At 41.5% G+C, this 13327-nt stretch overlaps 1 protein-coding gene across 4 annotated transcripts in view; it reads left to right on the plus strand.

Moving 5' to 3' along the window:
* ZNF521 (zinc finger protein 521) overlaps nucleotides 1-13327 on the plus strand; it is a 532966-nt gene that overhangs the window by 229529 nt on the left and 290110 nt on the right. For all 4 annotated transcript variants that reach the window (XM_073550821.1, XM_073550823.1, XM_073550820.1 and 1 more), the window contains one exon: nucleotides 2131-2215. In XM_073550821.1, coding sequence (XP_073406922.1) covers nucleotides 2131-2215 — 85 coding nt within the window. The remainder of the gene's footprint in view (nucleotides 1-2130; nucleotides 2216-13327) is intronic.

Below are 13327 nucleotides of genomic sequence, written 5' to 3' on the forward strand. Positions count from 1 at the left end.
TCATAAAACTATCAATTGGTCGCGTGCAGACAATTTCGAGGCTGAACAATCACTGTGTGCCCTCATGGCTAGGATGGCTAGTCTGCCGGATTTTAACATCTCGGAGCTCCTCTAGCGTTGTTAACATTTAAAAATAAAATGATGAAATAAAAGCAAAAGTAGCTCACTTTCTTTGAAAAGATTAAAAAGCAAGGTATGAGCCAAAGTATTGAACCCAAAATCCAAATAAATAATATACATGTACCTAGCATTTTTCAGAAATTGGCATATAAGATTATTCATGCAATTCACAATAAAATCTGTCAACAGGTTTTTTTCGATGTAATCTGAGAGAAGCATGATATAGGACAGAGAGTCTGAATCCAGCAATGTGTCACTTACTGGGTGATGGTTGTTGTTTCAACAAAATCAGTGTTTTGCTCTGTGTAACTCTGCCCCCACCACTGATTAGCAGCTTTATGCCTATGCACAGTATACACAGAAAGCTGCCAATCAGTGGTGTGAGGTGAGGATATTCTCAGCATTCAGAGAGCTGGTTGATCTGCAGCAGAGAAACCTGTGATTTTATCAAACCTCTACTTGGACAACCCTTTCTCAATGACCATATTCCCCCTTTATAAAATAATAGCGGCTATTCACACCACCAATATCTATACTGACTCTCCTGCTGCTCACACGACGTGCCACGCGAGCCTTAGAGCCACTCAGCAACCTCTTCACTCTCCTTTTCTCTAGACAAAACAGACATCCAGAGGAAGTGAGAGCAGCCGTAGCTCTGACTTCAATCGGCGACCACTTCACTCTCCCTTCCTCCAGACAAAACAGACATCCAGAAGAAGTGAGAAAGCAGCTGCAGCTCTGATGTCTTCACTCGCCCGAAGGCAGGGAGAGTGAAGTGGCCACTGACTTGCTCTAGCCCCGGGAGAGCAAGTGACGACACCACTGGAACGGCACCCGCTCCAGAGGTGAGTATAGTTGCCATTATTTTATAATAGGGGAACTTAGTGATTGAGAAGGGGTTGTCCGAGTAATGGACAACCCCTTTAAGGTATAATGGTAAAGTAAAATAATATTACAAGATAGACAATGCTGATTGATATTTCCTAGACTGATATTTAGGTTGGTCTTTGTGCCAAAAATAGGAGAGGATTCCAACTCACAGTAAGGGTGAATGCATTCCCAAGCCATTGAGTTTTTTCTTTAGATGGTTTATAGAGGACTTTAAACATGCTTGAACAAGCTTTTTTCAGCAATGGAGTCTTGCGTGGTTAGCATGCATACGGGCCATGGAGGTTGAGGCCATTACTTATAGTTTTCTTTGAAACAGTTGTACTTGCTGATTCCTGGTCTTTCTGTAGCTCTCCACAGGTGGTCCTTGGCTTTTGTCCAACTCTTCTGATAATTAATTTCACTCTTCTGTCTGAAATCTTGTAGGGAGTGCCTGATCGTGGTCATTTTTGGTGAAATTATGTTCTTTCCACTTCCGGATTTTTGCCACAACAATGCTCACTGAAGCCTTTAGTAGTTGAGAAATTCTTCTGTAACCAATGCCATCAGTGTGCTTTGCAACATTAAGGTTGCAAAGGTTTTGAGAGACCACTCACTGGTTTTACCCATCTTCAGATGTTTCTTGTGTGGCACCTAATGAGACACCTTTTTGTAGGCCATCGTTGAACCAGTTGATATTTTTTTCACTAAGTGGCAGGGTTGCTTTCTAATTGCTGATAGATATCAGCTGATGTCATGAATTTTCATGGCTTTTTGCACCTCTCCTCCTTCATGTTTTCAATACTTTTTCCCTGTGTTATTCCTCATTAGTACACATAAATTAATTTATGATCATATATGGTTTGATTTCTTTGCCCGTGTGGATTGGATGCGTTGTTACCGACATCGGGTGAGAATTTAATGTCGATAGCCCCTTTAGAAATAGATTTACTTAGAAAATCGGTGACCTTTTCATTACTTATTTACTTATTGATGTCCATAAACAGGTTTAACATGGAAAAAATGTGTCTGCTTCTTGATAAACTTTATAAAAATATACAGTTAATTTGTTTTTTTTGTTTGTTTTTTTTTAATTCTTCCAGTTTTATACAGTAATTCATTTTTTTATGTGTAATATTGTAGAAGAAAACCTATCAATGCATCAAGTGCCAGATGGTATTCTACAATGAATGGGATATCCAGGTCCATGTTGCAAACCACATGATAGGTAAGTGCAGCTTTATTTACCCACAGGCTTATAAGAAATGACTAATGTATTTGCTAACTGGAGTCTGTCTTTGCTTATTTGGTACTGTTGGCAAAAACAAGACACTTATCCAAAATTGGTGGATCTTCCATTCTTTGATTAATGGTCTTGGCTTGTATTTGTTCTCCAGACACATCAGCTGAGTAGAATGTTGTTCTGCTAGATACCTGCAGCCACCACTAGCTTATCACATACTGTTATGTTATTGAATATAACTCCTCCATCCCCTTTCTCTTCTGTCATTGGTGGTTAAAACATTTTTATTTAACTCTTTGCCTCTGCCGGGGATTTGAAGATCTGTTTCACAAAAGTAAAACCCTGATGTCTATGTAGGAAGAGTACGAAATCAGCACTGATTTTATTTTTTTACTTATTTAGACTAAAATATACAATATGACATCCAAAGATGGGAATTACATAAGGTAGTCCTCTGACCCAAGGTCCATCTAGTGAGGCAAATTTAAGCAGAATTAAAGGGGTTATCAGAGACGTTATTTTTTTGCATATGGAGCCAAGAACTTACAGGCAGGTAATTACTAACTTCCTACCTCTTCTGCTTGGTACCAAGTGGTCATGGACCACTCCAGCTTCTGATTCCCCTGCTTCCACTGACGCAATGTCAACAGAGCAGCATCTTTTCTTCCGCTCTGTTGACAGCAGGGCTGTGGAGTCAGAGTTGTGGCGTCACAGGTGGTCAATATGAAATGGACCGACTTCTAAAATATATAATAAAATGGGTACAGTGGAACAATGCTGGATGTGCTGAAAATGTTTGCATAAGAAATTGAGAAAGTTATGAAATGTCCTATAAATGTCTGTTTTGTTCCTGATCTGAGGATCTCGGCTTTTACATGAGATGAATCTGTGCTGCACTTTATGTCGGAAGTTAGGAAAATTGAGGAGTTGGAGGTTTGGCTTATCGACTCCAAAGTCTTGGTTGATAGGGTCTCTCTGCCAATGTCATGCTGATTGACAGTTGGCTCCCCACCGCCTTACTGTTGGGAGCATCTGTCAATCAGTGTGATGTGTGCAGCGACGCCTCCTCAACAGAGACGAAAAGGAAGAGCTGCTTTGTTGATGAGAGCTGAAATGTAGCAGGGGAATATGTGCAGAACAGGCAGGTAATTAATAACTCCCTGCCTATTAGCTCTTAGCCCCACACACCAAAAATAATGTAAGACCTGGAAAACCCTTTTAACTGCAAAAATATATAAACAAGAATTGTAAAATGTTATGAGAATCATGGCTTAATTACAGAAATATTGAGTTTTACATTTTATTCTGCGAAAGGAAATGTATGCAGGTGGGGGGATATACTCTCCGCTACGCATTTGCAATTTGAACAGTAAGCCAACATTTGTAATTGCCGGCACAATCCCAGCTGAGCAATAGAAAATATATGTAGAAAACTAAAAGCTAAAAATTGTCTGTCTAGTTCAGGCCAAAAGCAACTGTCTTTAGTGCTAAATAACCTGCCAAGTGGCATTGTCTCTGTGCCTCCGTGTTTGAAAATGACATTCAAGAGTGAGTGGGACTTCGTCTTTTACCTTCCGCACCTTGTTTAAAAGACTCCAAATTTCATTGTTCTTGTGAATTGTTAGGGTAAGGTCATGTAGTAAGGGCCGTGGTGCAGCTGCATCGCAGCCAAAAGCGACACAATTGTAATGACCGCTCAGTTTTACAGGTGAAACAGCTGTTCACCTGCAAATTGAAGTGATTGCTGCAATTATAATTCACAACAAACAATTGTCTTTGCCGGTTTCTACTGCATTGCGGTCGATCCACAACTGCAGCACAACCGATCCACTTGACCTTACCCTTATTGATAATTGGTGATCTAGGACTTGTCCCAGAAGTTTTCTGGGACTCGCAGTATTGATGGTCTTCAATTAGAACATCTGTGTAGGTCCAACTCCCGGCACCACTGACAGAAAAGGACCCATGTGGAGAAGCAGTATATGGGTCCCTTGTACTACAATATCTTATAATAAGGCACAATTCCACCTGTTTTGGAGGTGAATATTGGCCCATTTACCTCTTGGGCCCTTGTGTTGCTGTACAGGTTGCACCAATGAATAATTTGCCCTTGCCCGCTACCTCTCAGATCAGCTGACTAAAGTAGAGCGCTAGATATATCCCCTTCATTGTTTACCTGTCATAGCGTTGCACTTTTTATAGAGGCGCTACATACGGAGATCTATAGTCCCGCTACACTACATAAATATGTGTCCTTTGCCATCATGAGATTTCCAAAAATGCCATTAACCCCTTTCCGACATTAGGCGTAATAGTTGGACTCCACCAGGTTGGTTCGGGCTCCAGCACTGAGCCCACATCTTTCTGGGTAATATGACAGCTGATATGTACAGCTGACATGTGCTCGCATCAGAAATTGACAGCAGCATCTAACTCATGCTTACTGGAAGCGCGTCACTAATCCTGCCCATCGGTGACCTCATCACATGAACACGGGTCACCGATGGGTCAGCATGACAACCAGAAGTCTCCAGCAGACCTCTTTGGCTGTCATAGCCAGATTGCTATGAGCACCGCCCATAGCATTTCTGCTACACACAGGCAATCTGATCATTGCATGTGTGTAGCAGAGGAGATCAGAGTACTGCAGCTTCTAGTCTCCCATAGTCTCCCAAGCAAAAAGTAAAAAAACAGTTTTTAAAAATATTTTAAAAAAATATATATATATAAAAGTTAATTACCCCCCCTTTCGCCCCATTCAAAATAAAACAATAAAAAAATCAAATATTCACATATTTGGTATCGCCGCGTTCATAATAGCCCGATCCATCAACATAAAAAAAGAATTAACCTGATCGCTAAGTGGCGTAACGAGAAAAAAAATTCAAAACGTCAGAATTACCTTTTTTTGGTCGCTGCTACGTTTCAATAAAATGCAATAATGGGCAATCAAAAGAATGTATCTGCACCAAAATGATATCAATAAAAACATCAGTGCGGCTTGCAAAAAAATAAGCTCTCACCCAGCCCCAGCAGCTCAAAAAAAAGAGACACTACAGGTCGCGGAATATGGCGCCTTTTTTTTTTAACAAAACTCTGGGGTTTTTTCACAACTTAAATAAAGAAGAACCTATACATACTTGGAATTGTTTTCCAGTACATTAAAAATGTTAAAACCAAAGGTGTCATTCAAAAGTACAACTCATCCCGCAAAAAAACAAGACCTCACACGGCCATATTGACCGAAAAATAAAAAAGTTATGGCTCTGGGAAGAAGGGGAGCAAAAAAAACGAAAATACCTCTGGTCATGAAGGGGTTAAGGGAAAATAATGGTTTTCAATCAGTCTGATAAGTTGGAAGATAAAGTTAATGAATGAGGAAACTAAGTGTAAAGTTAAGCGTCCTTAACATCCAAATGATTTGTATATGTTTCTGTGTGGCACAAACTAATGGGATTTTGTAATCTTCTGGGGCAGTGATAAGATTAAAATTATAAATCATTCTTACAGCTAACAGTACTTCTCCTGCATCCAAACTTTTCCATAGTTTTTCCGGCAGTCATTGTTTTGCTCTTTTGTATGTATTCACTAATCGAGCTGTATAAATAGTACAGCCACTGTGAAAGTAATATTCATAGAAATGGAAACCTCTTCACTGGTGGTGATTATCAAAAATATTATTTTAGGTACCCTGTTTTGTGAATGCAGAAAAAGAGACCCTGATTCCAATGATGTGCCACTTTGATTACTGGATGCAGCAGTTGTGACCCAATCAGAGTTTTTAGGTGTAACATGAAGCAGAGCTGGGAAAGCTGACCCCCCGCCCTCACCACTGATTTCTGTGCATATTGTCGATTGACAGTACGCAGTGGAGGGGGGTGTGGTCAGACCAGGGCTCACAGGTGCTGTAGTCCAGGTAGTGACAATCTCCGCATTGAAACAAGAGCCCTCAGCCTAATAAGTGACCCCGAATCTGTGCCTCAGCCCCCACGTCACGCTGCTCTCGGATTACATAGCAAAAACCTGATGACCAATAACTTTTAAATATAGTGGCATCTCTGCTAACTAGTGTTTGGCCATTTGGGAATGAATGCACAGAAAAAAAACAGCACATCCATTGGTACATATTAGCAATAAAATGGCGTACTGTAACTAACAGTGGGAAGGAAATAAAAATGACAATGAGTAACATCTCAGATGCAAAACCCATTGGACAAAAGAGCTCACATGCGCACTTGCTGTGTAGGAATAATGCCTGCTCTGATCTGGATATATAATACATATATATATATGCCTTGCCCTGCAAGTAATATTCAATATTAACCTAAAATGGGCACTTGTTTTTCTTTCGCTTCATTTTTATTTCACTTACTCTTCCTAAATGTTAGATGGGATATTTCCAACAATAGGACATAAGTATATACCTGAGATCGTCCTTAGTATATGAGATGATGACATGATGAAATGATTTTTATGGCACAACGACTGTTTCTTCCATCGAGACTTCGTGACTTTCTTTATCGCAAATGAAATTACATTCTGAATTCATAGTCCATTGAACTTTTTTCTCTTAATTCATCAAAGGTTGGCCAAATATGTTTAAAAGATGCTGAAACATAAAATATTACAAGTACTCCCTTTATCTATTTTGTGCTGTCCCTGAAGGCAACTTGAAGGAGATGAGATGTAGGTTCCCTTATGATATTCAGTGGTGACATTTAGAAAAGTCATATTACCAGAGAGTAATTTGAATAGTTGGCCATTCATGCCAGATTTATGAAGTGAAATTAATTTACTGCTTGCATTGCACTAAACAGCCCACGACCATGATCACACACCTCAGCTTGGGAGGTTTCCATCTGCTTTCTTTGTCCATACAACATACAGCTGCTATATTTTAGGATCTAGCCTTGTTGGCCAGCAGGCAGTGGCGTTGCACAATCTGTGATAAGACTAGAAAAATAAGAATTCTATAACTAATTACTTTATGGCGTTTATGCTATGTAGTTTCTGTGTAAATGTAAAATGGAGGAACGGTGCACGCAAAACAAGTGCAGCCGGAGTTCGCTGTATATTACAGCTCATACTATGTTCCATTGGGATTGGAGATAACGCCGATCCCAGATATTCAACTCTTTAGCTGCAAGCTGCATCATTCAAGGGGTAAAGGCCCCGTCACACACAGCGAGATCGCCAGCGAGATCACTAATTTTGTGACGCCACAGCGATCTCGTCGTCGAAATCGCTGTGTGTGACATGTATCAGCGACCGGCCCCCCTGCCGGGTATCGCTGATTGCGCTTGAACATCCTGGGCCATTTTTTGATCGTTGGTCTCCCGCTGGCCAACACGCATCTCTGCGTGTGACAGCGAGAGACCAACGATCAGCGACGCTGAGAGCTGGTTTCCAAGGTAAACAGCAGGTATCTAAGAGCCGCGCGGCTCTTAGTACCCGCTGTTTACCTTGGAACCCAGCTTATTTTCTTGTCCTTATCGCTGGTGAGTCTGTCTGTGACAGCTCACCAGCGATCAGTTAACTATGTCCCAGCGATCCCATCCACGTCGGATCATTGGTGGGATCGCTGGGACATTGACATTGAAGCGTGTAACGAGGCCTTAAGACAGAGCTGTTTCTCACCCCATTGGCACCCATTGATGGTATCACAGGCAGCCGAGGGGTTTTAATGGCAACCAGTGGCCTAGAGAAGGCCCATAAGTCTGTATATATATATATATATATATATATATATATATATATATATATGGAATACAGATTATTTCGGATTATTTCACACAGAAGTATTGCTCCAGTTGCTGCTGAAAGTAAAGTGGAGCTTGTAATCTCGGGAACCATACAAAACAAGAAGCATTTCTTAGGCTAGTGTCATATGACTGATTTTCTCTCATCTGAGAAAATCAGTCCAATTATGATAGTAAAACTCTGATCAGTGTTTGATCAGAGTCTGATCATAGTGTTATCTGATTTTCTCGGAGGTGAAGAATGACAAAAAAAATCGACATCTTCTCCCTTCACTATGTCTGTGAAAATGTCATACAAGCACTGTCTGATGTTTTCAATGGTTCCATATAGTTGATTGCCGAGTGCGCTTTGATTCTTAGAAGCAACTCGTGCTTGCTGCGGATCGTTACTCAGACTGAGGAATCAGACATATGCACTGCACCATAGAATAACATGAGGAGTGCTGCTATCCTTCAAAATGACGGATCGCACTCGCCCCATTATTACCTTTTTTGTGCACGAGCCATTACTATGTTCGTATTAGATTTACAGGACTACCACTTAGACCCCCTTCACATGTCCTGGTGATTCCGGTACTGGAAAAAAACAATACTGATGAGGTCCGTGTGAGTGTAACACCATCCTTGCGGCATGCGTATGTACAGTATATGTCCGTGTGTACTATCTGTGTGCCGTCTATCTGCACCATCAGTGTGACAAGTACTGGAATACAAATGACAGTTTAGGTATTTGATGTGCAAAGTAAAAGAATAGAAAAAAAGTGTTTAGTCAGCCACCAATTGTTCAAGGTTTCCCACTTAAAAAGATGAGAGAGGCCTGTAATTGACATCATAGGTAGACCACAACTATGAGAGTCAAAATGAGAAAACAAATCCAGAAAATCACCTTGTCTGATTTGGAAAGATTTATTTTGCAAACTATAGTGGAAAATAAGCATTTGGTCACCTAAAAACATGCAAGATTTCTGGCTCTCACAGACTTGTAATTTCTTCTTTAAGAGGCTCCTCTGTCCTCCATTCATTACCTGTAGTAATGGCACCTGTTTGAAATTGTTATCAGTATAAAAGACACGTGTCCACAACCTCAAACAGTCACACTCCAAACTCCACTATGGTGAAGACCAAAGAGCTGTTGAAGGACACCAGAAACAAAATTGTAGCCCTGCACCAGTCTGGGAAAACTATCTGCAATAGGCAAGCAGTTTGGTGTGATGAAATCAACTTTGGGAGCAATAATAAGAAAATGGAAGACATACAAGACCACTAATAATCTCCTCGATCTGGGGCTTCACGCAAGATCTCACCCCGGGGGTCAAAATAACCACAATAACGGTGAGCAAAAATCCCAGAACCACATGGGGGACCTAGTGAATGACCTGCATAGAGCTGGGACCACCGTAACAAAGGCTACCATCAGTAACACACTACGCCACCAGGGATTCAGATCCTGCAGTGCCAGACGTGTCCCCCTGCTTAAGCCAGTACATGTCCGGGCCCGTCTGAAGTTTGCTAGAGAGCATTTGGATTATCCAGAAGAGTATTGAGAGAATGTAATATGGTCTGATAAAACCAAAATAGAACTGTTTGGTAGAAACAAAACTCTTCGTGTTTGGAGGAGACAGAATGCTGAGTTGCATCCAAAGAACACCATACTTACTGTGAAGCACGTGGGTGGCAAAATCATGCTTTGGGGCTGTTTCTCTGCAAAGGGACCAGGACAACTGATCCGTGTACATGAAAGAATACACGGGGCCATGTATCGTGAGATTTTGAGTGCAAACCTCCTTCCATCAGCAAGGTGCATTGAAGATGAAATGTGGATGGGTCTTTCAGCATGATAATGATCCCAAGCACACCACCAGGGCAACAAAGGAGTGGCTTCGTAAGAAGCATATGAAGGTCCTGCAGTGGCCTAGCCAGTCTCCAGATCTCAACTCCATAGAAAACCTTTGGAGGGATTTGAAAGTCTGTGTTGCCCAGCGACAGGTCCAAAACATTACTGCTCTAGAGGTGATCTGCATGGAGGAATGGGCTAACATACCACCAACAGTGTGTGCCAACCTTGTGAAGACTTAAAGAAAATGATTGACCTCTGACATTGCCAACAAAGGATATACAGTATAACAAAATATTGAGATGAACTTTTGTTAATGATCAAATACTTATTTTCCACCATAATTTGCAAAATAAATGTTGCCAAATCAGACAAGGTGATTTTCTGGATTTGTTTTCTCATTTTGACTCACATAGTTGTGGTCTACCTATGATGTCAATTACAGGCCTCTCTCATCTTTTTAATTGGGAAAATTTGCACAATTGGTGGCTGACTAAATACTTTTTCTCCACTGTAGGTGATAGATCCAAATATGTCAGTGAGATATATAATTTGTCCTTTGCGTTTGTAGTTTTCTGTACTTGTATTTAGCTAATAATGAAATAAATAATTTTAAAAAATGATGTGGGGCTCCCACTATGTTTAATAACCAACTGAGGGAAAGCAGACAGCCAAAAGGCTGGAAATATTATTCTGGGAAGGGACCAATATCCATGGAGGTTCCCAGCCTATTAATAACAGCTCATAGCTGTCTGCATAGCCTTTACTGGTTTTTAAAAAGTATGGTCCCCCAAAAGAATGATGTGGGGTCCCCACTATTTTTAATAACTAGAAAAAGCTAAACAAACACCTGCAGGCTGATATTAATAGGCTGTAAAGGGTCCATGGATATTGGCCCCTTTCCAAACTAATAACACGAGCCTTCAGAAATGGCGCATTCATTAGAAAGTCCAATTCTGGTCCTTAACCTCAGGTCCCACAACTATCCCCGATTCAGGCAGTGATGAACGATGACATCAGCAACGTGACAGCTCACCACAGCAGCTGGAACACAGTGAGAGTATTGTGAAAACTCAGCTGCAATGACGAGCGGTGACATCATTAAGGTTATACAGGCCACTGCCGGTGGTTCTCACGGTAACTTCTGTGTGAACCGGCCATATGTGACCTTACTTACATCACCACTCGCAGCGTGAGAACTTTCTCACGAGGCGAGCGGTAACTTCAGTAAGGTTAAAATAGCTCACAGCTGGCAGATCACATAGAGATTAGCATAAGAACCACCGGCATTGGTCCGTGTAACCTTAATGACATCACTGCAGCCGAGTTCTCACTCTCAGTGCGTTCAGGCTGCCGTGGTTTACGGTCACGTTACTGATCTCATTGCTTATCACTGCCTCCTGATGTAGCAGAGATGGGGCTGAATGTGGGACCTCCTTATTCTGAATTTACAGTGGACCCCTGTGGATTACTTTTTTATGGTAATGAGTAAATGAGGGTAATTGTTGGGGAGTTATTTTTACAATTCCATGACTTTTCTTTGTGTGTTTATTACTTTTGACAATATGGTTAGTAATAGGGGAGTCTGATAGACACCTCTCCATTACTAACCCCAGGGCTTGATGGCAGCTGGCATTACACAGCTGACATCAACACCATAAACCAGTACCCCTATTGTCAATACACCAGGTCATCAGGATGAGCAGGGTATAGTGACAGAATTGTAGAATCTATTGTACCATTGATTAAAATTCGGCTGCTTGTATCTCCAGCTCTCCATATGCTGGTGGTGGAACCATGTCAGCAATTCTCATCTAATAAGGCTATGTGCACACGTAGATTTTGGTCCTGCAGATTTTTCTGCTTGGATTTGGAAAAATCCGCAGGTAAATACTCAGGTCAAAAGACCTGCGGTTTACCTGTGGATTAGCCTGTGGTTTAGCCCTTGGGTTTCACACCTCTACAATGGAGAAGGTGTGAAACCGCAGCGGAAACCGCACAAAGAATTGACCTGCTGCGGATTTGAACCAGCAGCAAATCCGCGTGGAAAAATCCGCGGCATGTGCACAGCGTTTTTCAGTTTACCATTGAAAACAATGGTACTGTACAACGCACCTAAATCTGCTGCGGACCCGCAGAGCCTGATACGCTGCAAATCCGCAGCAGAATCCGCACCGTGTGCACATAGCCTAAGTGGCTGAAGTTGATGGGTCACATTTCTTGCTGGACGAGATGATATTTTCAGTGATGCTACCCATTTTTTGTGTGGCAGTATTAATGAAAAAGCTACTCTTTTGGTGTGTGTTTTTTTTCCCGGACTCAGTGTTACCAAACGTGTAGTTTTTTTGTTTTATTTTACTTTACAAGAAAACGTTTTTCACGGTAAATTACTTTTCCATTATTTTTTCATACTTAATTTTGAATTTTTTTGCTTAGTCCTTATATGGTGCTTCAAAGAGAACCTGTCAGATCCGATAACGTTATGTAGCTGTAGATAAAAGGATTAATCTGCAGGTAAATAGCGTTATGAAGGTGCCCGGTTGCAATATTTCAAGTGCGGCTCCTGAGAGAAAATAACTTTATCATTTTGGCGTGCCAGCGCAACTACAGTCATCACTCACAGCACTGAGAGTGGCGACTGTAAGCACACCCCAGGAATAACTGACAGTTTGCTCTGTGCTTATGCACTGTAGGGGCTGTCAGTCAAAGTGCACATTAACCTTATATCTGCAGGTGAAAAGCATTATTGGACATGACAGTTCCCTTTAACTTTTGCTTGCCCAATTGTTGATCTAATATTCTGAAATATGTCTGTTCTGACACTTAAAAGGTTAGACCTTGCATATTACACTAGCTGGCTGACCTGAAAGTCACTATTGGCACTCCGATAGGGCAGGATACCGAGAGGCTTAAAGAGGGAGACCCCTCCCTCAACTAACCATCTGAATATTGTTGTCACTATTTAAAAAAGGGGTTAAACAGCCACGATCAGTACTAACACCAATAATTGCCGTGGCAGCAGGGTGTCAGATATGATATACAGCTGACACCCCCTGATGATGGTGCCGGCTTTGCTTGTGAGCCAGTGCCATCACTGCACTATACATGTAAGTTAGTTTGCGAAAAGTCACTTCTCACTGTGCCGTACATATACGGCAGATGTCAGGAAGGGGATAAACATATGCACTACTCCATATTCATCTACCAACTGTGATATAGCGGCGCTCCTACACACTGTTTTTCGATGTGATGTCATTAAGGGACTATAGAGTGCACCTCCCTGCGGTCCTGAGAATGTCTCAGTGTCTCTGGGCCCCAAGGTGTGAATGGTGTGAACTTTCTTAGTGACAGTCTGGCAATGTATAGATCCTGACCCAAAGAGCCACATGTGGGTTTACAACAGATACTGTTTACATAAAGAAGTGATAGTAGAAGGCTATACAAGCTTGGATCTTCTGAAAGGAATTGCTGATATGTTTGTATGAAGCTGGCAGAGAAATTCTA

Source organism: Dendrobates tinctorius, unplaced genomic scaffold (genome assembly GCF_039654945.1).
Source record: "Dendrobates tinctorius isolate UK_male_01 unplaced genomic scaffold, ASM3965494v1 ptg000171l, whole genome shotgun sequence".
NCBI lineage: Eukaryota > Metazoa > Chordata > Amphibia > Anura > Dendrobatidae > Dendrobates > Dendrobates tinctorius.